This window comes from Vigna unguiculata, chromosome 4, assembly GCF_037176805.1.
Source record: "Vigna unguiculata cultivar grain cowpea cultivar isolate G323 ecotype 2 chromosome 4, ASM3717680v1, whole genome shotgun sequence".
Classification (NCBI taxonomy): domain Eukaryota; kingdom Viridiplantae; phylum Streptophyta; class Magnoliopsida; order Fabales; family Fabaceae; genus Vigna; species Vigna unguiculata.
Window position 1 is genome coordinate 11,525,138 of NC_140795.1, and position 24,810 is coordinate 11,549,947.

The following is a 24,810-nucleotide window of genomic DNA, read 5'->3' on the forward strand; positions in this document are numbered from 1 at the left end:
AACGGAAAGCAGAAGTGAAACCCTAGCAGAGCTTAGCCACTGTTCTGAGAGAGAATAAGGGAAATTGTTTTTCTGAAAATAAGAAGAATGAATGGATTACGACAGATTAGAGTCTTTGACTCCCTATGGGCCAATCCTAGGCCTAACTGATTGGAGCCTTCCTTTTAAAATAAGGACATATAATATAAGTGGGCCTTACATTTTTTGCATTACATAAACTTCTCACTTTATAACTATTTATTATTCAAATTTTATTTATTTTTACTTTGAATAAAATACAACAAAGACCATATTAGTAATTCATTATATAACATAATTACATATTTTTAATTTATTTTTTTAAGTCACATCAATAATTTCTACTACAAATCTTTTACTCAAATCCATTCGCTTTCTCATTTCAAACAATCTCATTTTACATTATCTATCCTCTTTTTTTTCTTTCCACCTATTCTGATTCAAACAAAACATAAAAGTTTAGAATCATGGTGTAAAGTTATGCAAGTTTTGTATATGATACTTCTTTATCTTCCTGAACATAAATTTCTTGTATTATTGAACTCAAACCAAGTTCCCTGTGGTGAATGTTAACAACTGAGAATGAGGGTTATTTCATGACCTTGAAACTTATCAAAGTTTCAAATCTTTTTTCAAGAAAATAGCTTGGAATAAATTGTCTTTTGCTGAAGGTATATCTATTAACACACCACCTGGGAGAGGGGTTATTACCAATTTTGAAAAGTGAAAATGAAGAATCCAAATCTATTGATGAAGACATTTGGGATGGCATTGTTAATGACTTATATATTTTAATGCATAAATTCTAAAAAAATGATTTTTTAAAAATTAGATTTTGACAACTTGATCTTAGATTTATAATCTAAGGTGAGATTTTCTAACTAGATTTTTATTTTATTTTTTATTTTTTTATTTCAAAATCATTTAGAAAAATATTATAAAAAAATTGTTAAAATTTAGTTGTCAAAAAGTTATTATTTTAAATTTTATGATTGTTCTCGGATCGATGAATTTTTTCGTGTTTATCAATGTAGGAGTTTCAAGGAAATATAGAATGTCTTGGAAGTTGCTCATGAAGACAAAAATGATATTAAAAGAATAAGAAACCTACTTTAGTGCAAGAATATGATATTTTTCGTTTGCAACAAAGCGAGACTATTTTAGATGTGTGGAAAAGGTTTATCCACGTTATAAATAATCTTATTGAACTTGTAAAGATTTTAAGAAGGAGGATACTTCATAGATCTTGGAAACCAAGTATTATTGCAATATTCAAATCAAAGGAATTTGTGTTTGCAAGATGAGATATCAAGAACTAGAAATAAATAGACATGTTGGCCAAAAATTTAATGATAAAAGAAAGAAAGGAATAACACTAAAAAATAATTGTATAGCAAGAAGAATCAAGTGAGGAAAATCATTAAGGTGGAAGTGACTCAAAAAAAATTGTCCCACTTAAAAAGTTTGGAAGATTTTTTTGAAAGCAAGACATCATATACTACTTCCGTATTTATGAGATACAGTAAAATCTACTAGAAAAAGTACTCAGATACGAGAAACAAATAGAGTAATAGTAACATTTAAGAAAAAAAAAAGTGGGCGTAGTAGACTCTTAAAATATAGAATTAAATAAAAGTAAAATTAAAAATATCATTTTTACATAAATTTACATATGTGAACTTAGTCCTTGTTTGGTTCAAATACGAAAAATAGGGGGAGCACTGATTTAAATTTGAAGTCCGAAAAACAAAGCAGAATGGGATGTGATATTTTTTTTTTTAGCTTTCCTTATGGGAAAGTATGTATATAATATAATAATAATAATAATAATAAATTAATTCTATTAAGTTTTATAATTAACGATAGTAGTATATTAAATAAAATACACATCAATCAATTTTTTTAAAATTTTTTATATATTTTTTTTCATTTCTCTTTATCTCTCCTATGATCCCCAAAACCTCACATCATATCTTTTTACTTTTAAATTTACTCATTTACATTCCTTTAAATTTATCTTTCAATCCAAATACACTCTTAAAATTAATATATATATATATATATATATATATATATATATATATATTTTTTTTTTTTTCTAGACAGCACAATAATTAAGGTTTGCCCCTAACATCTTTTGTGTATGTTCCTTCTAGGAAAAGAAATATTATACACTTATTAAGATTTGGAAAATAAAAACATGAAGTAAAACTCTAACATATTTTATCCTTTTCTTATTCCCGCCTTAACTCAAAGAAATATAATATGATAACGGTAGTTTATATGCATACTTTTATTATACTTTTATTGATATTTATAATTTTATCTTTAAAAAAGATGACATTACAATATTTTTTATATTCTTAATTAATATATATTTGAATAAGTTACATTTATTTATCTGAGGGTATCTATTACTACATTGAATCAAATTTCACCTCTAGTAAACATATTTATTATCCTAATTTCCAATTATTTTTAATTTACAAATAAATTTTAAAAGATATACCTAATTTTAAAATCAACAGCAAGTCAATTTCATAAAAATTGACTATTTTCTTATAGAAAAATATATTTCGATTCTTATCCAATTATTTAATTAGAATCTATAAAAACTCAATCTAACCCTTTTTTAGAAAATACAGATTTAAATTTAGTTTCAATCCAATTTATTTCTTAACCCATATTATGATTTTTTTTTTGCCTACATATAGTAGCTGAAGGGTAAGAGGGCAACAATAGAAAACAAAGCACGAAATTTAGAAAAACAGTTAAAATCTAAAGAGAAAATTTTCGTAAAGGAAGGCACTCAGTATATTAGTTACAAGGACACCTTGAATGATTTTATAATATAGAAAAACTTGACATTGACCTTGCATTGATCTTGCTTTGGGCATACCACTTAGTTCATTTCCAAAAGACAGAACACTATTGAACCTCTTTACAAAGGGAAGGAGTCACAAAAAGAAAACAATGTTTTACAGAGCTACACGCAAAAAAAAAAAAATAATAATAAAGCAAGGATAAATAGTGATGTTTGTTCCAAAACGGCAATAACTTCATTTACCACCTTCACTTGCTTTCAAAATATCTGCAAGTTCAGATGATAGTCAATTCAAATTCATCCAAAACGAATCATTAAATTATACTACTTTATGATCAACACTAGGGTTAAAAATGTTCAAAAACCAAGTTGTTGCTGTTAAGGCTCGTAGCTATGAAAAGATGCTTTCAGCAAACCTAAAACGGAGAATAATGTCTCGAAAAGACTCATTAAACCAAATGTTGTGAACTGGAAATAATGACAATAGAGGTGTACTAAAGCTTGATTTGCTTCCATCAGAGAAAAAAATAAGTGAATTTCAACAGTCAGAACGTTGGATTCTGGAATCATCTACCTTGTTTGGAGCATCAATGCCTTGGGGGAGGAGTGATGAACTTTCCTAACTAACTAACATCTTTCTGAATGATTGCAAGAGAAGTTGTAAAAAAGAGATAAAAAAAAAACAAATAACCTGAAGAGAAGTTTGATTCTTCCCTTTTTCTTCTTCAACTAGTAGCTATATAGTATTGAGGGGAGGTTAAGAAAAATAAAGAGGCTCGTTAGTGACATTTAAACAAATATCAAGGAGGTTAATATGATCTGTCCAAGAGATCATGAGCAGAAAACTACACTTTGTAAAGAGCATATATGCATTAGCAATTTTAGAAGTATCACAAAATAAAATGCACCTTTGAAAGACAAGTACCAAAGGAGCAAAGGCAAATTTGTATGACATTGCGTTAGACAGTCAACACAAAACACTTCATTCCATGATCCCCATCCAAGCCTGAATGACAATGAATGTTCCTGCCATCCCAAATTGCAAACCCAAACATTTAACAGCTACAGTTTTGCCTAATTGAAAATAATGTCAGCACTGGCACCACATATTCTCCATCACAGAGTTAACAAAAGTTATTACTTGTTGCTTTGCTAGAATTAAAAGAGCCTACGATAACAGGTGCATGAAATGGCCTCAGACAGCAAGATCAAAGATTATAACAAAACCCTCCATGCACAATTAATCAGGACCACAAACTTACTAAATCAGATCAGTACTGCATTTCGTGCAAGGTAGTTTGGTCTATTTGTTCAAACTTTATATAAAGAAATATTCTTTAATAGCATAATCACTTATCAGCAATTTTTTACATATTGGGCTAAACTTGTTTTCAAAAAACAAAAGCAATTTCCCGCTTTCTCTTTTTTTTGTATTTAAGCACAAACAAACAGACCCAGCGATAAAAACGGTAAATGTGTGTAGTTTGGAGTTAGAGAGAAGACGCAATGGACTATGAAGAAAGTTTTCAGAACACTTAGCAAAAGAGACTATACCACAGAACCAAAATATCAATAATCCACAAAAGGTATGATACATAGAGTACCAAAAGGACCAATAAACGTACCTAACACAATGAATCCTAATTGTTGGATGACTGTAGGGCTTCAGATACCAACTTAATCTGTTCCCCAATCAGTAGAGAGCGATTCGCAAGAAGTTCCATCTCAGAATATTGCAGCACTTTCCACCTTCTCTCCAAGTCCTTCCTCTTGGATTCTCCAATCAAAGTAAGTCCTCTCTTCATCTCATCCTCATCCAGCTCTTTAAAACAAGAAATATTGCTGTAGAGCAAACTCACGTCACCACTATCACTATTTTCCGGCGCCGGCAAAGCCAGCAGCGACGGTGATGGCTGTGACGGCGCTTTGGCGTTGGGTTTTGCCACACCCGTGGTGGCAGATTCCTTCTTTGGAGTCTTGGTAACGTATTTGGCAAGAGGCTTGGACTTTTCCACCAGCCCGTTGGGCCATTCACCCCAAATCTTCTTGGAGAATTCAAACAAGGTCTTGTGGTGAGGTTTGAACAACCGAGGCTCCTTCCCATTCTTCTCTCTGGCCGCATGAGTGAGGAACCTCTTCTTCATCCGTCGAATCTTCTCCTTCAGCTGATGGCTGGAAACCTCAACGTGGAGTGACTTCTTAATGAAGTTGTGGAAAGCGTCGGCATACCTGTAAGGCTCTTGCCCAGTCTTTGAGATGAACTCAAGTATGCCCTTAAGAATGCCGAGCTCGTCTTCTTCGCTCCAGATCCTCTGGAACAACACCTTCGCTTGCCCGCCGGCCTTCTTCCCGTCCTCCTCCGTCCCCTCGTTAGCAAAGGAGGGAGAAGGAGCCTCGGTTGCTTTCTTTTTCGCGCGTTTCGGCTCTGTTACGTCGGCGGGGCGCTTGGATCCCGGCTTCACCGGCGTGGAGGAACGCTGGGCTTGGACCTTGGGCTGGGGCTGGGGCTGGTCCGCGGGCTTGGGCTTGGATTTGGGTTTGACCTGAGCAGGTTGGGAGTCAGTGTCGGATTCGGATTCGGATTCAGAAGAGGAGGATTTGGGGTGAGGAATGGAGGGAGCGTTTGCAGAAGCAGGGAGAGTGGAACGTTGCTTCTCGTCTTGGTCTTCTTCTTCGGAAGAATCGTCTTCCTCTTCAGAGGAAGAAACCTGTGCTGCTGGTGCTGGTGTTGGTGGTGGTGCTGCATGCGGTTGAGAAGAATGCCTTCGGTCATCATCTTCCTCGGATTCGGAGGAGGAAGCAGTTGGAGGATTTTCCACGGGTGGAGGGCGCTGCTTCGGCTTCTTTGCCATGGTCGAAAATTTGGGAATTTAGGGTTAGCGGGGAGTAGTGACAGTAGTGAGAGAGAACTCTCACACAGGAAATTGAACTTGTTGTGACACAGGGAAACAAGAGAACCAACACAAAAAACATATATATACACATATATAAAATTATTACTAACGGTAATTAGTTCTTTTTATATAATAAAAGAAAAAGAGTAAACACTCAGGACAAGTATTGAATTGTCATAGGAAAAATTAATTAATTTTAGTATGTAATTACCTTTGAAAGGGACAATTAAAAGTATTTTAAATTTTTGAAATAAAAATAAAAATAATATATATTTTTTAAAATAATTGTACATTAATATTATTTTTTTCTTTTAATAAATATTTGATAAATTTTTACAATTTCAATTTGATGTCTGCATTAAGAAAAATCAAACTAAAAAGAAAAAAAAATTAAATTACATAATTTTTGTGAAATTATATATCAATAATCTATTATCTATTATAATATAAAAAAATATTAAAAATTTTAATTAATAATTCATATTTATTTTGTTGATAAATATCAATTGATTTTTTTAAGTTATTTTAATTTTTAAATAAATTTTTAAATTACTTATTATCTATTATAATATAAAAAGAAAAGATACTAGAAAATTTTAAAATAAATAAATAAATAGTTAGAATTTATTTAATTACTCATATTTATTTGATTAACAAATGTTTCAAATATTAGTTTTTAAGTTATTTTAACTTTAAAATAATTAAATAGTTAATTTTTAAAATTTATTTTAGTATTCACAAGAAGTTTACTTTTTTTATTTTTGTGTCAATTGTTTCAAATATTAATTTTTGAGTCATTTAAATCTAAAATAAATACATAATTAACATTTTTGAATTTATTTTATTGTCTATATTTTTTGTTGACAAGTGTCCAAATATTGGTTTTAATTTATAAGTATAACACTTTTTTATTAAACTTATTGTATAATTAAAGTTAAAGATTTCTTTTACGAAACTAAAACAAAACAAAACATATGATACATAATATACATAAACATACTAAAATTATTTTCATAAAATATATTATCTATTATTTACTATCTATTATCTATTATAATTTATTATCTATTATAATTTATTATCTATTATTCATTATTATCTATTATAATATAAGAAAAAGAAGATACTAAAAAATTCACTTAACTATCCATATTTATTATGTTAAATGTTGGGTTATAAGTCATTTTAATTTTAAAATAAGTAAATAAATATTTTTTTTAAATTTACTTTTATCATTTTCAACTTCAAAATATAAAGCTTACAACTTTAGTAAGATCAATACAAAAATTAAAACTAACAAATTAATTATTTTGAAATATACTACTAACAAATACAACAAAAAAACATTAGACGAGTCTAACATTATACACATTAGACGAGTCTATCCATACATTAGTTAAACGAATATAACAAAAATCATTAGACAACTCTAACAATACACGATCAACAAGTTTGTCCAATCATTAATTAAATGAGTATAAAAAAGTATTAGATAAATCAAATCATTTCATACATTGATTAGACGATCTAAGGAATACACACTGATTAAACGAGTATAACAAAAAATATTAAATGAGTTTGTCGATGCACTGATTAGACAAATTTAATATATACATTATATGAATCTATTCATACAATCACTAAACAAATATAGCCAAAAACATTAGACAAACCATTCCACACATTCATTAGATAAGTTTAGGAATACTCATTAGATGAGTTTGTCCATATACTAATTAGAAAAATTAACAACAAAACATGGACAAATACGTTGATATACTGATAAGACAAGCTTAACAATATACATTGTACAAGTTTGTCCATGTGCAAGTTATACGAGTCTATTAATACACATTTTACTTACATATAACACCATATACTTACATTTTACTTAAATAATTATTTGTGTATATGCATTTCATTTTAATATAACATAGAAGTGTTTATATCTAAATGTGTTTCTATTCAAAAAATTTAACATCAATTTTATGTTGTATTTAATTTATACGAGATCATATTACATAATATATCTACATCTTATACTTTAACAACGATCCGTACATATGTATTTAATTTTAATATAATAATATTATTATTAATATTATTATTAAAAACTATTATTACAAATTGTTATAATTAATTAAATCAATAATATATTTAAATAATAAATTAATTATTATATATAATTAAACCAGTAATAATAATATTCAAATCATTGATTTATATATAACAAAATAAAATCAGTTTTAAAAATTATAAAATATAAAATGAAAAAAACACGTATGCACGGGTCTCTTACTGCTTCATTCCTAAAATTGGATTGATAAGTCCTTCTCCATACATGGTGGTCTCTTATTACTGGGGAAGCTTATTGAACTTACGATAGCGATATTCAGCAAAGGTTTTTGTGGAAAACTTTGGTGGATTGTGATGATTTATGAGAGAAGAAATGGGTCCTATCACTGCCTCATGTGGAGGCACAACAAACACTGCCCATGACATGCGCATTCGTTCCTTATTCACCACGCTTCTATGCACAACACTCTTATATTTTCCGTTACTTAACACCTATCACCAAAGTAAAACAACACAAAATCAAAACCAAAATCATGAATAGAATCCAAATTTTCATAAACATTACCTCTAGTTGATCACCAACAAGAACCATGAGTGCATCTTGCAAGTAATTGACTGCAACCCAGTTATTGTCCTTCCAAACTTGCAGACCTGGAACTTCATTAGGGAGAAGTAGGGTAAGGGCACTCATGTCGGTGTGAGGCTCAACACCCAAAGCCAAATCTGGTTGTGGACATGGTGGATACATATTTATCTTCATTTCAAGTTCTATCAATTCACCTCCTAACTGAGACTTCAAACTCTTCTTCTCCAACCCTAACCCTTCTGATAGAACCTCCAGAACCTTCTCTGTTACCCTTAACATCTCCTTGCTGTAATTTTCTGTCACTTCCCTATCACACACATAATTCCTTATAAAGTAATTACATGCTGTAATTTGTCAATGTAGAATTTTAATCACTTTCAATATGTTTGGATGATAGACACACCTGTAGGAAGAAGGGTGTTTAGGCCACATGTGATAGTTGAGCTTAGAAGGAGGAGAGATGAGATGAAAAAAATAATCAAGCCACTCCATCTTTTCTTCAAGGTTTTTGGTCATTTTTGTGCCATAGCCATCAAACTTACCATTGGAAGGGTCATTTGCATAACCTTCTTTCTCTTCTTGAGGGAGGCCAAAAAACTCTTCACCAACCTCTCTCAAACTTTGGATCAATGTTTGTGATATATTGTGATGAGTTATTTGAAAAAATCCCCATTCAGAAGCAGCTTCAGATATTTCCTTCACTAAAAGATTGTGTGGGTGAGATAGTGAGATTAGTGGCACAGTTACACCTTCTATGGCTTTCGTGTTCTCTGGCCTTTCATTGGGTGAACGGATGAACTCTGGTGGAACCTCCTTCAGCTGCTTCAAAGCCAAACTTTGTATTCTTTTCACTTCCATTAAGAAACAACTTTCTTCAACATTCACACAGAAAAAAAAAATGATTTTTTTTTACACTCCACCAATTACTTAACAACCCATCTTTAGAAATAACGTGATCTTTAAAAAAAATTAACTTTTATGAAAAGTGAATGTAAAAATTTATTGATTTGTTGTACCTAGCAATCAACAAAACCTAAGAATCATTCTAACTTGGTATGGTCTTATTAAGCATTCAACAAAATCTAACAACCATATTGTATTCACTTTCCACTATGATGATTTGATTTTTTTTTTCCCTATATACGTACTATGTATGTAATGATCTTTATAGAAGTAAGTATGGTTTCTACTATGGAAGTTAAATGATAAAAGTTAACTTATGCTTGAGTATGTTTAAGAATAATCGGTTTATTTTTAACAGTCAGTTACTTCTATGAGTAAATTTTGGAGGATTTTGACAAGAAACTGTCAATATTTAATGAGGCAGTTGTTTATTATTTACGTTTTAGTCTTAGTTTTTAAAGTTATCAAATATACAACTATAAGACTCTTCGAATTCAAATTATATTTATTAGTGTAAATACATATTCTGTTACGTATGTGTACGGTATTTTTTTTTTAATATGTATGATATTATAATATTATTAGTAAATTTATATTTATTAAGAACAAAATGAAATGAATGGATAAAATAAGAGTAAACAATTGTTGATGAATAAAAAAAGATAGGTTTAATTATGCTTTTGGTTCTCATTTTCATAACAAAATATTAATTTGGTCCATCTATTTTTTTATCTCAATTTGGTCCATATCTTGGAAATTTTGATACAATCAAGTCGTCATTTCCGTTAGTGGTACAGTAACAACATTAAAGGAGTACGTGTCAGTTTCTGAATTTTTTGAATTTATTTTTTATACGTGCCACGTGGCAGTGACAAAGTGATATGACAATAGCAATATCATGTGTCACTATCATGCCAAATGTCATTTCTTTATTCTCAATTTGGTCCCTGTATTTTAATTTGTCTCAATTTAATTCCAATTTTTGTAAAAATTATGCAATTCCGTCCCTCTCCAAATTGAAATAAAAATTAATTTGTATATAAATGTTATACAAATATTTTTATTCAAATTGATATTTTTATTATATATTTTTAACATATCTAAGTTTATTTAAATTTGTGTTTCACATTCAACTTTGCTTAAAGTTTTTTTCAAATTTTAAATTTACTTGTTTTTTATTGTTACATAAACTAGTTAAAATTATTTTTAAAATTTTTATAATTGTTATTTTTACACCAACTCAAACATTTAGATAGAAATTATTGAACTTTACACATTTTAAAAATATACAATTATTTGAAATATAAATTCAAATAAAAAAACAATATTAATGTATGATGTAATAAAATATCAATATAATTTATGAATTTTTTTCTATTAACATTATTTTCTATTAACAACTTTAAAACATTTTAAATAACATTCAATGTAAAATATAAATTTAAATAAACTTAATTTTGTTAAAAATATTTACTTGAAATATCAATTTTGGATAGAAATATATTTATATAGAAATTAAAGTTGGTTTTAATTTGGAGAAGGACAAAATTGTTTCATTTTTACAAAAATTGGGACCAAATTGAGACAAAAATTAAAATACACGATGTTAGTGTGAAACATGACAATTTTTTTTAAATATCAAAAATAAAAAATTCAAAAAATTCAGGAATTGACACGTAACACCCCCTTTAACAATGGTACTATACCCCTATCAGAAAGGAGGACCAAATTGAGATAAGAAAAAATAGAGGGATCAAATCGATATTTTGTTTCGTAAATGGAGACCAAGAGTATAATTAAACCATAAAAATAACTGTTAAAACAATTTTATAGAAAATATCTAAAAATATGTTATTTAAAAAAAATTAATAAATAATTGATTGTAATGGGCAACATAGGAATAATAATTGTGGGTACAAAAGAGAGAATTTTTCTTACATACAAGTATAAATGTAAAAATATTTGTTTTTTTTAATAAAAAATAAATAAATAATTTATTGTAAAGAGTAAAATAAGAATAATGATCATGGACAAAAGATATACTCTATATATAAATACAAATAAATCTTTGAATAAATTTATGAAGAAATTATTTTAAATTTACAATATATTAATATTTTTTCTCTATTTATTTTTTATTTTTTACTTTGTATGATTTAATATATTTTTTATAAGATTCAATATAGTTTCTTCCTTGTCATCATTTAAAAGACGATGAGTTGACGTATGGTAATATAATTACTCACTCCTTTTACACATTAATTATTCAATGAATTATTATATTTGATACAATCATTATAATAAAATACTTAATTGAATAATGATAAATTTTAATGATAAAAACTAATTAATAATTATAATCAATAATTTAGATATCAATTTATAAATTAAATTTTTTTGGCAACTATAATAATTTCAAAAAGTTATAATTGACTCTAAATTGATAACTTATATTAATTATCAAAGTTTTAGTTATTAAAAAAAGTTGGTTTCTAATTATAAAATTGGTCTTTAAAGATATTTTTAATCATTAAAATTAATCATTATTTAAAAAATTTATTAACTCGATTTGGTTCTTATATATTTTTTAAAAAATTTTCAATATGATTTTCTTCGTTGAATGAGAGTCAACAACATTGTTCAGAAGATGATAAACTGAAAATTGCTAATGTAATCATCCATTTTTTTTCGTGTTTATTGTCCGATTTAAAAACAAAGTGAAAAGAATAAGTGTAACACCCCATTTAATTAATAGTGTAATTAAAAGAAGCGTCACACTAGAATAATATCTTGGTGCAGTTCCGGAGTTTAAAAGTAACTTCATACAACCAACCAAAATGCGTAACGGTGCTAAAGGAAACAGATATAAAATATTCTACAGAAATCAAACTGAAATGTAAATGATAGATGCTACATGGGCCGTGGCCCTAAAAGAAAGATCATGGATCAGGATCCAGCCAAGGCGGGCTACACAGCGGAGTCACCATTCCCCTGTTGACCGCGAGAACCTCTCGCTTCTGCTCACATCAATAATTTGATGATCATCGCAAAAGAGAAGAACCACACACGAGACAATCAAACAAGCAAAGGGTAAGCTAGAGCCAAAATCATTTCATCAATGAAGTCAGATACATATTCACAGTCCACTATACATACATCACACAAGCATGTTACGACCTTCCAAGCAATACACTACGACTCGACTCGACTCATCCGGATACATATAACTTGGTCGGATTCAGCGGATGCTTGCACTTGTGGTGGATACCTCTGCTCACCCCCGAGCTATGTGTTACAAGTGTTATAATGAATCAATTTTCCCTCACCACAAGGTTAGCCCTTAATGAATTTCGGACCTTCTGCTACTCTCACCACAGGAGTCAATCCGCTCTAGGTGAGACTAACTGACTCCTTAGAGTGTCAGGATGCAACCTTACCTTGAATCCTTACCTAGTTATACAGATGGGGCACCACCATGGACACCCACTAATAGGGGCCATGGAATTACGTCCCGACCACTAAAGCATGACCCTGGGAATCTCACCTAGAGATCCCAAGGAATTACGCACTGACTTGGACCAAACTTTCTTAATCAATCAAACAGATTCAGCATGCATACACACAAATATATACATATACATCTCATATAGTTTCTCATAATTCACCTCTTTCGTATTCCCAACCAAACCATGCCAACTCATTATTCTCAAACCCAGAATATGGAGCTCCGTCTCATATCATTACCATGCCACATTGATACCAACCCTTTCATGTCTCATGTCGAACTCATACCACACTCATCATTTCAATTTCATGAATCATCTCATACAATTATCATGCTCACATCATGTTAAAACTCACAAATCACAACTCATACCCCACCTCATTCATAAAGGCCATTCAGTTCATAATATTAAAGGTAATACTCATACAAGCATGTTGTCCACTTTTGAAATCAAGGAAAACATCAAGGCCAACCACCTTCTCGCCCAACATCTCGCTCAGGCAGAAGAGTCTCGCCCAGGCAAGGAGAACCCTCGCTCAAGCGAGCTCCCTTTGCCTAGGCGAGAGCTCGACTTCCAGTATAGGGACCTTGCACGCGTTCTCGCTGGCGAGACCCTCCTCGCCTAAGCGAGACATTCGCTCGCTCAAAAAGTACAGTGGGTCGCCTGGGCGACCATTCATGGAAAAATACTTAGGCGAACCCCTGTTAATTTTGCCTAGGCGAGACATGCCCGCTTGGGTGAGTTTAACAGTTATCGCCACTATTTTCTCCTGCAGCAGACAATATGACATACCAAACAGTGATCCAACTATTTTATACATACATGACAATACTCAACACGCAAATCAATCGCAAGACCAACACCAAACAACCACAAACATCTCAGACATTTAGGAGGGTTCCCTTACCTGGAAGGGTTTGGCAGAAGACTCCTAGACCAAACTGGATTAGCATCATAGCTCCGATGCTAGCTTTGGGGTGACTTAACGAACTGGAAAAAGAATGGCAGTAGAGGCATGAGCTACACAGAGTAACAGTAGCAAGAGTTACAAACACTGTGGAGGGAATACTTACGTGAGGAGAGAGACACTGGTTCGAGCTCGCTTGACCATAGTAGCACCAAACCCTAACCGAGCGGGAGACGGCTATGGCTCTTAGGATTTTCTGAGTATGAGCAGCAAAGTGAATTAGGGAAGACTTGGGGTTCGGTTATAACACTTGGGCCAGCACTAGGCTCAATTACAAGGGGTAGCCCTTTACTTTAGGGCATTAGAATGTAAGACAAATTTTAATGGGTCTTACAATAAGGTTAACGTAATATAACAAAAATAATTATTGAATCTTTTTAAATAGCAGAATAAGTAAAAAGTAAATAGAAAAATATTGAATCATTGCTATAAATATTGAAATAAAAATAATATTAAACTTCTATTTTACTTTTTTATTAACCTCTCACCACATCTTACTGAATTGAACATGAAAGTGTAGGTACACCACCTATCACAATCAGAAAAAAAAAAAGGAAGAAACCATGACAATATATAGTGACAAAAAAAGAGGAAGATCAATAGACTGAATAATCAAGAAAAAATATGTTGATTTTATAAAAACATCTAAAGGCTTGAGTTCAAAAGAGGGACTTAAATTGAACTATCTCAAATTTTCATACAATTCAAAATGATAATTTTATTAAACCAGTTAATTGTGGGATTCAACTTTAATTAATATACATAATAATATCAAGAACTGAACGCTAAAGAAAGAGAAAAAGATGTTGGACCCTACAAGATTGGTTTTCATACCTAATAAGACTCTCTTACTACACTAAATTTAGAAATCCTATCTAAAGACAAGTTAAGAACTCAAATAAATACAGAAAATGAAAACAAAATCACTTGAAACAAGATAAGCACAATGAAGAAGTTCTAAACATGATATTGATCCCATATTTTTCCAAAGAGAAAACTTCAAGTTTTAAGCTCAATTTGAACCATCTCTCTCAATAATAAAAAACGATTTCAAAAACTCGTGTTTTTATTTCATGTAAAATTGATTTTGAAATGAAAGAGTAAATCAAATATTAAACTATTTTTAATGGATTTAAATTGAATTTTAATATATTAATTTCACATGTAATATTTATTTATTAGTTCGCTATTTTAACAAATTAAAACAAAAGAATTCAAAGTCTTTATAGCGCTTAAGAAATTTTAATTTATTCAAAAATCGTTTTAACAAAATAAAACGAAAAGCTCATCGCTGTTCATGGTTAAAAGTGATTCTAATCGGTCAAAAGGCCTTTTTCAGTCATTCTATACTCTATAAGAAAATTTTAACATATTAAAACATCTTTTAATCAAAACATGAAAGACAAACTCTAATACATTTTGAAAACATTTATAATTATAAAATCAAAACATGAAAGAAAAACTTACAACAAATCCTAATCAACGAACATAACCTAAACGTATTTTAGTCTTCATGAACAAATTCAATCTTCAAATCCTTCAAGAGAGATGATAGATTCATCAAACACACAATAGTTTGAACAATTTTCATCTAGTAGAATATGGTTGTCTTTCTCTACCACATCCAATAGATCTATGTGACACAAGAAATCAAGCATCCTCTGCTTCTAGTAGTCATATTAAGCATTAAAACATAGGCACATGATTTTCAAACTCCATGAATCTTGTTATGGATCATGTCTCTTATCCTGTTAAAATATTTATCCCAAGATTGTTTTAATTGATCAGGTTAATTTTGATATCACTGCAGTAATAAGTTGAATCTAGAAAAGAAAGTTCATTATAACCACAAGAATGTTCTTAGAAATCGATAGATTCTCTAATAGAAAAGAAAAAAAAATTATATTGATTCACTTGCAACTCTTAGACTACATTTAATTCTTCTATAAGAAAATTAATTAAAAGGCAATTACAAAAGCACTCTTATCTTTTTTAAATCTTTTCCCTAGACTTCAGAATTAAAGTTTTCTTAATTGTCACTCTTGACTACAAACACATAAGATAAAAGATAAAGAAAATAATTCTCAAAGGATATAACAAACAACACTCTTTGCAGGTCGATGATTTGAGAGAGTGATGATTTCAGACAAGTTTAATACTTATTCACAAAATCACATCCAAAGTTAAAACACTCTATATCTCTGTAATTCTTAATCTGTTATTTTTTATGTCTAAGAAAGACTAACATCTTTGTCCTTTATATAGGTCTTGGAATATGACTATTGCATTTGATAACATAATTATTGAATTTTTACACAATTATAACTTCACTTATATTTAATTTCATATTCATATCCAAGACAGGATATTTTGACAAATATATTTCTTGATTTCATACAAAAGAAAACAATACTTAGTGTTCCTTAAAATTAATTTATTCTTAATATAGGATTTTCGAATGTTGAAATATATTGTTTCCATATCTACTAATTGGAGCTTTTAATGTCGATACAACGTTTAAATTTAAGTGTCCCGAATACTAGTTTCTCAAAATGAATTTACGAATTATGAGAACGTCAAATTTGAATAAAAGTTATTCTCTGACGCTAAAAACCAATCAGCTGTATAAACTAGTAACAAAATAATGAAAAATAAAGGGTTGGCTTAGAGTGAAAGCATGGAATTGTATATGGCATAACAAATGAGTAAAACTACAGATAGTAGCTGCAATGGAGCCATTGAGAAACAGTTCAAACAAGATAAATTCATATCACCCCTTTTTGATATCATAAAAAAGAAAGCTGAAGGTAATGGATGACCAAGTAAGAACAGTGAGTGGTTTGGTTGGTTAAAATTTAATTACAAACTCAATCCTATTGGATCCATGTAATAAATATTCAATTCCATTATGCATTAACTTTTCTTTCATAAACATAAAAAAATTTCAAAGATTACATTTTAAAACATTAAAAACAAATTGCAAACATTCAAAATTAGAATTTTAAAATCGTTCGAAAGTTAATGGGAAAATCATTATAATTTTAAAAATGATAGATTGATCATCTATCATCTATAAATTAATTAGATAAACACTGATTAAACAAGAAAAAAAAACAAACAAACAAACGTAACCCTCATTAAACATATATTTGGCTGGGTGTTGTCCATCTGAAGCTCTCATATACTTACAATTATATTATAATTATGAACAAAGGTGGAATACCCTCAATCGTGGCTAAATTGGTGAAGTTCAATCCCAGCCAGATCACAAAAATAAACGTCAAGAAATCTAATGTCACTCAATTCCAGTACTGCAAATGCTGGATCAGGGCCGAATAATACCTGGAACTATAATTGAAAGCACTACTCCACTTTTGCTCCCACAAAGCATTAAATGATTCCACGCCCAACTACTGGCTACCAATAAATTTCTATATGAAAGGAACAGCATAATCCTATGCAAAAGGGTTTCCCCCAAACGAAGCAACTGGTTCTGGTGTCTGGATGTTCCTGTAAATGTGCAACTCAGTCATTGAATACACACACACACACAATACTTTTGACAACATTAGAAGACATAGAAACACCACATTGTAATATACTACTGTATCAAAACCATATATGAACCAATATCAAAACCATATATAAAACTTTGGATATAAATAATCTTGGGTTAAATATGTTTTTATCAAGTTAAAATTGGAATTAGTTTCTATTCGAAACTTTAGACCAATTTGATCTCTCATCTTTAAAAGTGCGTAAATTTAGTTCTTTCAACCAAATTTTATTAAGTTTTTTTGACGTTTCAAAAGCATTTATCAACTAACATTAAAGCGAAAATGTGTCAAATGATGTAAACAAACTCATGCTATTATGAAACATGTTTGAAACATCAAACAACTTAACAAAGTTTTGTTAACAGAACTAAATTCACGTATTTCTAAAATTGAAGGATTAAACTAAACCAAAGTTTCGAAGATAGACTAATTTCAATTTTCACTAAAAGTTAAGAGACTTAAAACATATTTAACCTAATAATCTTTGAAGACACATGTTGCTCAATGAAAGATGTTCATTGAGTGGACTACCAAGCAGCCAACTTCCTCTTCCTTTCATATCCATATGAAATTCATTCTATATACTGTTGAATGGCCAATCGTATCTACACAAGGGTGTTTAATGCACAAGCCTGTAGACCAACCATTTACTCGCCTGACACCCTTGTGAGTATCGTAGTGTAAGTGTAATTTTGATGAATTGATTATGCACCAATGATATCACTACATTACAGTTACAGCTAAGAAACAGATGCAAAAAGTTTCCAGTCTTGGTAGAAAGAATGATATACAAAAGGAAAAAACCCATAAATTTCAATGGCTCTCAAGCAACATATACAAAAATAAAGACGATGGAAAAAGAAAAGCAGAGGAGAAACGATCATGTGTGCAACTTACTGTATTTGAGAACCTGGTGATTGCACAGCCATGAATGACAAACCACCTAAATCAAATTATCAACACATAAAAAATAGCATTACAGAAAGAAAACTGCACTAAAACAATTATTTGAATTGCATTTACTAGAGTGATATAGAAAACAAACTGGATGATTCAAAACAGTAAAGAAATGGAAGTACGTAAGACGAAAATATTTTATTGGACAAATAATGTTTTAATTTTCACTAGATGTTTTCAAGTACTACCTTCACCAGAAGAGGAAATATAAGGGGTCACCGTGTTTTGGGGAAGCCAAGATTCAGCTATACCACTATGGAAGGAGGTTGGAAACAGGGCATCTGGCAGTGCATCTTGCAAAGAGCTCATATCAAGAAACTGTAATTGAAACACCAGACGTGTTAGATATAATAGGTGACTGAAGGTAAGTCACAATCTCACTGTCTTCTACATCCCATGATTCAAATTGTCATATTTATATCTTTTCCATAGGCATAACACCAGAGTATTAGAATCCATGCAACAAGGATAAACTAAAACCCTTTAAATTTTTTGAGCTGTGCAGTGAAATTTCAATTCAGAACATTAAAATGAATCAGATAGAAAGGCTGCTGCCAGTTATAATGCCAGATTGAAATGGTTAAAATCACATGCTAGAAACCTTGAAGAGAAAGATCCCAGGAACTATAACCAATGAGTTAAAATTTTGCAGAAATATGATTTAGGAACCAGTTTAATGAGGTAATAATAGAAATATTAAACAAACAGCTAGCTATTCACTGTTCTTGGCATACCATATTGTTGTGAGCTACATCAGATTCATGAGGAAAATCAAATGGATTAGTTGATTTACATTTCATTCCAATAGGTTCAATGTCTCCCTGAAAGAAGAAAGAATATTAAAGACCAAAATTATTTAAAACGTATCACTTTATTGAATATAAGAAATTTTTAATCAACCTAAGAGAACACACCATTGAAGGAAGCATGGATGGTGGATATGCTGAATCACTGACATGCGATGGGATGTCATGATTTTCAAATCCATCAACAGGGACAATGCCTTTAACGTCGTTACTTTTGGACCCCTGATTTTTTATAAAGGAAAAGGTGGATGAGTGAATAAAATAGGAGAGCTTGTGAATTCTAAAAGCTCATAAGGTAATTAAGGATTCGTATAACAACCTCAGAGTCTCTTAATCCCAAAATTTGATTATCAGCTGAGGGAAAATTGTGCAATTGTAATCCTTGACCAAGGGCATCCACAGGATGATGGCCACCAGAACCTTCAAATGCATTCCATGGCTATACAAAGTACAAACAAAACATGAAACCTTATACAAGTTTTTAATATACTCCATGAGATCTTTCAATTCAACCAGGAACAAATGCAAAGGTGTCCATAAACTTATTCATTTCTGAACAGACACTACATACAAAACCTTAAATAAGTTTCAATATATTCTATAATATCTTGAAATTTCTCCACGAAAAAAAAAAAAGCAAGGGAAACAAATTTCCTTCATAAGAATCCAAAACCAGCCATTGACCAAACATTCTCGTACTTACTTGAGTGTTTGCTGACATAGCGGAAACTTGTTCTTCACTATTCCACACACCATCATGCCATAAATTAGATGTAAGTGAAGAATGCATACTCACACTAGAAAAATCAAAAGATGGCCATTGTGTGTTTGCATTTGAGGTGGAAAAGGGATCAAATCTTTCTTGTAAAGATTCAGTACTTAAGGGTACAGTAGCTGGAATTTCCACTTGTGCAGTGGATGAGGTGCTCTGAGGCATATCAAAAGTTGCCCATCCTTCATTTTTAGGGACAGTTAAATCCAGTGCCTTTTCATTTAAGTTTACAGTAGAAGGCTTCTGAGAGAGATCCGCAAAAAATTCAATAGATGCAGGTTGGGATGCTTGAGTAAGTTGATTCTCATTGAAAAATGGAATTGCAGATGAAAAAGATGATTGAAACAGATCCACTGTTGGAGCTTGAGATGCCGCTGCTGCTGATTCCAATGGTGCCTTGGATAGGTCCATGCTAACAGATCTTGTAGGACCAGGGGGTCGTGGAATGCCAAATGCTTTATTCTGAAGTGGTTCTGAAGGTTGAACTGGTTCAGAGAAAAAATCAACTAAACTGCCAGAATTATAAGATCTCAAGGATGAAATTTTGTTGTCTCCTGATTGCTCTGATGCAGTTATCTTGGGTATGAGTGCAAATTAATATCATGCAAAGAGAAAACACCCAATCAGCTTTCTACAGAAATAAGGCCACAACAAAAGGACATGGAAAGTGCAATAAACAAGATCATTAAAAGAGAATGCTTATTCACCAAGGAGTTTGAATCAATGTTTTAAATCCCTGATAACAGAATGTAGTGGTCAGCCTAGAAATGGTTAAGATAGTGTACAGTGGTATAGTTATTATTTTGAATTTGTTTATAGTTCATATAAAGTATACAATATACATAAGTTCTCAAAAGTGATAAAAACTGCCCAATATTACTAAATTCAAAACTGATATTAGTTTATTATTTTCAATATCACTAGATCAATAGATTTCAATTTTGAAATTAAAACCCCAACAATAGCTACAGAAAAAAGCCCTAACGTCTCTGTTCAGAACTGCACCTCTATAGCACCACAATGTGTCAGCAACACAGCCAGCTATTTGGTCTTCTACAGCAGCTACACTAAATTGCTCTATGTGTGCGCTATATAAAACCTGGGTTTGAAGAATACTCAAGCTAAGCTCATGGTTATTTTAGAAAGGTTATATTTGGATGCTTGGACTTAAACAAGAGATAGTAATGAAAAAACACCATATCTCAACGTTTCAATACATCTCTGAATGGTGCTGACCAATCAAAAAATCCATTACTAAAAGGAACTCAAAGACTCAATTTTCTCTCTGTACTAGATTTGTTATCCTGCTGCCCTGAAAAGTTGATATCATTATCTCTAGAGATTAGAAAATGTAATGCTTCACTAATAATATTTTTATTTTTCCTGTGTTCATATTCATATAGTACCATATTACCGCAATAATAACTTTAGATACATAACTTTACATGATAATAATTTTCATCCTAAACTAGAAACAGCTTGCAAGCAATATATTGTTTGATTCTTACAGGAACAGCCAAATATCCTGTGGACAATATTCCAATTGTCTGATACCTGTGGAGGACGAATTCCATTTCCATCTATCTTGGCATTGACATTAGTTTCCAGAGATGCATTTCTTGCTTGGGACCACACATCTTCACTTGAACTGGAACCAGAGCGTCTTTGATAGGATGGACTGCTAATCTTAATATCTTTATAGAAATTGGGAGAGTGAACATCAGATTTGAATTGTTCGCCACCACTAAAAACAGAAAAATCAGAAATTCTTGGACCAGATCCTTCATTTGCAAATCTGTCATCATATGCATGATCACTGAAGCGGCCAGGACTGTAGATAATACTAGATATTTTCCCTTCATATCGAGCTTTATCTGAACCAGGCTTCCTGGTGAGTGCAGCTGCTTGTTTTCCATACTTCCGATCCTCATATTGATAATCATATGGAGGACTTTGAGAATATGAATGATAAGAACTGGCACGCCTATCATCTTCATGAATCCCAGGGCTCTACAATTAGTTGCAAATATAAATGTTCAGCAATTAACCAAAGGATTAAATTAACTTGGACTACAAGGATAATTAATGCAATTAATTATGTAAAGCTGTTTATCTTAGTAATTGCTAAGGCACCATATACTTCATTACATTGACAAATTTAAGTTTCATTAAACAATTAATTATACACATAATAGTAAGAAAAAGATCAGTGTGATTGATTATCTTCTTCATTTTTTTGTTTCTGCAAAACGAATTGAATAGAATAATAATAATAATAATAATAATATTACTATTAAGGGAAGCCCAAAAACTATCATAAACCACAAAAAATATTTCTACAAACCCAATATTTCTTTTGCAGGGGAAGAAGAGCATATCCAATAAAGAATAAGCAATGCTACTCTTGAGAAAAAAAAAAATCAGTATTTAAGTATATATTGCCTGTGCATCTCTTGGGGGCTTTTCTGAAGACTTCACTGCAGCATATCTTCCATCCACATATACACTCTTTATAAATTCCCTTATTTTATTAACATTGCTGCAAAAAGAATGAGATCATAATGCCATACAATAAGTAATACATATTATTAGAGGGACATCAAAGGTTACTTAAATAGCTTTAATTGCAAACCATGAAATAATTATACCTGTTATCTGGCAACCGCTGCCTTTGGAAATCCCAATTTTTCAAGTATATTTCCCTTGCACGCTAAGTCAAAAGAGCCACAGTGAAATCTTATTTCAACAATTAAACATAGGTAGCTTCCAAAGTCAAAAAGAAGAAAATTCACCGTTTTACCTGGTTACCTCCACTTTGAAGAGCATCAACTTCTTGTGAAGTGAATTTTGCCATTGAGACAGACTTCACACGATGAGTAAACTCACGACTGCATTACATGAAAATAATCAGGTGATTTTGAGAATCATGCAATATGTAGAATTACTACAACAACAATCACAAACATGCCCTTTCTAACTAGATGAATTTGACTCCAAGAAAAACATTAAAAGGAATACTAAATTGATTATATAATAAAGCATAATTGATCAGTATTCTAGAAACAGAAACAAAGCTTCTAATATTGATTATAAGATTAATTCATATTATATAAACATAGTTTAATATACTAAACATACAAGGATTTCACTTTTTCTATGATTTCAACTCATGTTAAAATGTTCAAAAGTAAAGCAGAAATGTATAAGAAGACCATTATGGAATTAAATATTTTCTCAAATTATTATGAACTACTGCAGAACACATAGTTTCTTTTTTATTAAAAAAGCAGAAAGAAACTTAGTATAGTTAACGGAATAATGCATGTTCATGATTATTTTCCACCACAAGAGTATCTAACATTCAATGACATACATTCATGTTCTGACTTAAAAAAAGTACATATATAATATGAAAATGAGCCTAAACTTGACACCAAACCTCTATTTATTTTTTTTTATTTCTGAATCAAAATCCCCATCTCCTTCAAACATTGAGCACTTGACAAGGAAACCAAAGGGAAGAAATATAAACAAGATAATAAAGTGAAAAGGAACTCACTGTATTCCACTGCATGTCATGCAAATGAAAGTCCAAAAACTTGTACATACATATTGTGGTCCCTGTAAAAGTGACGGGGGAACCATTAGCTAGAAACCATCACATAACAATGACAAAAATGGTTCACAAGTTCTTTTCTCAACTACTCTAGCAATCAAGAGTAAAACAAACAAGAGAAAGAGAAAAACACAAACAATTTCAAGTTTTCTTAATAATAACCTTGTACAATATAAAACTATTTTTCTTAATAATAACCTTCTACAATATAAGACTCAATTTTGTCTAAACTCTAAACCAATGTAACTTTGGTAATCGCAAAAGAAGAATGAACTTAAAAATTAAAAATAAAAACATCCACATCAAATTCTTGTAATGTGTCTAATTCTTCAAAGTTCCCAACAACTATCCCCACTTCAACTGAAAGGCTTAAGACTTGCTCAGCTTCGAATTAATCATAAAAGCCAAAGTCCAAAACCAGAGAAACTACAACACAGTTTCACTGAACCAAAGAGAAAAACGAAAATCAAATTCAAGCACAGGAGTTGGATTTACCAAACTGTTGCAGTTGATACATCTTCGATTCGGCGGAAGCTTCATGAGACCTCTGATAATTTTCTCATTCTTCTCTTCTTCCTTTCTGCTCCCCATCACCAAACCCCAAATCAGAAACAAATAAACCCTAGAAACTGCAATCGAGGTCACAGCGAGACAAAAAAAAATCAAGAATATTCAAACTTCGGAAGCAGAGAACGAAAATTTTCCACCACCAAACGGTGGTGGCAGCGTTCGATCTAGGGTTTTGGGGTTCCTGAATTGGGGAAAGGTAGAAGGCGAAGAACCCAAAAACCCTTTGTGAGTTGTTTGGTTCACATAAAATGGATGATCCAGGGAACAGAGAAATACAAGTAAGAGAAACTTTGCTTTGTCACATTTTTTAAATTTAAATTTTGTCTGAATTTTTACATGAATGTTACAATAATTTTATAATTTTATTTTGATATAAAGTTATAAATCACATTATTTTTCTTTTTTCTATGACTTAAGTCATAATATATTATCTTACCCAGCTCAATAACAAAAATGTCAATATTACAGAGTTGAATTTCATAAACGACATTAATTAAGAAAATAAAAATTAAGTAAAAACATTTTTTTAAGCAAAAAAATATCATATAACAGCAAAACTATATTTATTTTTCTTTATTCATACTTGCTTTACTCTTAATCACAATTTTTTCTAAGACATATTAAAAAAATTAATAAAATAATATAAGTTATTGATTATTGATTACAGTTCTAAAGTTTTGTTTTATTTGTCTTTGTTGAACTTTTTTAGAGTGTATTTTGTTTCTTGAAAGGAGGGAACAAGGTTCGGGTCCCACAAT

The 24,810-nt window shown here is 30.8% G+C and overlaps 3 protein-coding genes and 1 long non-coding RNA gene across 12 annotated transcripts; all 4 read right to left on the bottom strand.

Moving 5' to 3' along the window:
* Nucleotides 1-2,789: 2,789 nt before the first annotated feature.
* On the bottom strand, nucleotides 2,790-5,789 carry LOC114182157 (putative transcription factor At1g61730). Of its 8 annotated transcripts, XR_003604039.2 has the most exons (4): nucleotides 4,468-5,789; nucleotides 3,751-3,916; nucleotides 3,534-3,578; nucleotides 2,790-3,109 (listed from the first exon to the last, which is right to left on the bottom strand). XR_003604039.2 is itself a non-coding variant. In XM_028068944.2 (2 exons), the coding sequence occupies exon 1, from the start codon at nucleotides 5,692-5,694 to the stop codon at nucleotides 4,483-4,485; it is 1,212 nt and encodes a 403-aa protein (XP_027924745.1). In that variant the 5' UTR covers nucleotides 5,695-5,789; the 3' UTR covers nucleotides 2,790-3,109; nucleotides 4,468-4,482. The 8 variants fall into 8 exon arrangements, 3 of the variants coding, with proteins under 3 accessions (XP_027924745.1, XP_027924743.1, XP_027924742.1); XR_003604040.2 differs by lacking the exon at nucleotides 3,534-3,578 and having other exon boundaries at nucleotides 3,751-3,868; XR_003604038.2 differs by lacking the exon at nucleotides 3,534-3,578.
* Nucleotides 5,790-8,071: 2,282 nt separating this feature from the next.
* On the bottom strand, nucleotides 8,072-9,256 carry LOC114180972 (flavonol synthase/flavanone 3-hydroxylase-like). The gene is made up of 3 exons (XM_028067273.1): nucleotides 8,802-9,256; nucleotides 8,378-8,705; nucleotides 8,072-8,304 (listed from the first exon to the last, which is right to left on the bottom strand). The coding sequence occupies exons 1-3, from the start codon at nucleotides 9,254-9,256 to the stop codon at nucleotides 8,092-8,094; spliced, it is 996 nt and encodes a 331-aa protein (XP_027923074.1). The 3' UTR covers nucleotides 8,072-8,091.
* A 2,772-nt stretch (nucleotides 9,257-12,028) lies between these two features.
* On the bottom strand, nucleotides 12,029-14,276 carry LOC114180977 (uncharacterized). The gene is made up of 3 exons (XR_003603712.2): nucleotides 13,881-14,276; nucleotides 13,715-13,797; nucleotides 12,029-12,318 (listed from the first exon to the last, which is right to left on the bottom strand). It is a non-coding gene; the product is annotated as an uncharacterized LOC114180977 (long non-coding RNA).
* A 2,613-nt stretch (nucleotides 14,277-16,889) lies between these two features.
* On the bottom strand, nucleotides 16,890-24,305 carry ZIGA4 (ARF GAP-like zinc finger-containing protein ZIGA4). 2 transcript variants are annotated; one of them, XM_028068481.2, is made up of 13 exons: nucleotides 23,978-24,305; nucleotides 23,426-23,487; nucleotides 22,667-22,754; nucleotides 22,515-22,576; nucleotides 22,309-22,405; nucleotides 21,421-21,876; nucleotides 19,891-20,442; nucleotides 19,414-19,533; nucleotides 19,203-19,316; nucleotides 19,023-19,109; nucleotides 18,477-18,606; nucleotides 18,229-18,274; nucleotides 16,890-17,284 (listed from the first exon to the last, which is right to left on the bottom strand). In XM_028068481.2, the coding sequence occupies exons 1-13, from the start codon at nucleotides 24,071-24,073 to the stop codon at nucleotides 17,230-17,232; spliced, it is 1,965 nt and encodes a 654-aa protein (XP_027924282.2). In that variant the 5' UTR covers nucleotides 24,074-24,305; the 3' UTR covers nucleotides 16,890-17,229. The 2 variants fall into 2 exon arrangements, with proteins under 2 accessions (XP_027924282.2, XP_027924281.2); XM_028068480.2 differs by having other exon boundaries at nucleotides 19,798-20,442.
* Nucleotides 24,306-24,810: the final 505 nt, after the last annotated feature.

Excerpts from the sequence above, each read along its gene's own strand:
- ZIGA4 (XM_028068480.2), bottom strand. The coding sequence starts at position 24,073 with ATGGGGAGCAGAAAGGAAGAAGAGAAGAATGAGAAAATTATCAGAGGT. Across the intron at positions 19,110-19,202 it reads CATCCATGCTTCCTTCAATG|GGAGACATTGAACCTATTGG; the intron begins GTGTGTTCTCTT and ends TTCTTCTTTCAG. Across the intron at positions 18,275-18,476 it reads TATTTCCTCTTCTGGTGAAG|GTGGTTTGTCATTCATGGCT; the intron begins GTAGTACTTGAA and ends AATTTGATTTAG.
- LOC114180972 (XM_028067273.1), bottom strand. The coding sequence starts at position 9,256 with ATGGAAGTGAAAAGAATACAAAGTTTGGCTTTGAAGCAGCTGAAGGAG. Across the intron at positions 8,706-8,801 it reads AAACACCCTTCTTCCTACAG|GGAAGTGACAGAAAATTACA; the intron begins GTGTGTCTATCA and ends TGTGTGTGATAG. Across the intron at positions 8,305-8,377 it reads TTGTTGGTGATCAACTAGAG|GTGTTAAGTAACGGAAAATA; the intron begins GTAATGTTTATG and ends CTTTGGTGATAG.
- LOC114182157 (XM_028068944.2), bottom strand. The coding sequence starts at position 5,694 with ATGGCAAAGAAGCCGAAGCAGCGCCCTCCACCCGTGGAAAATCCTCCA.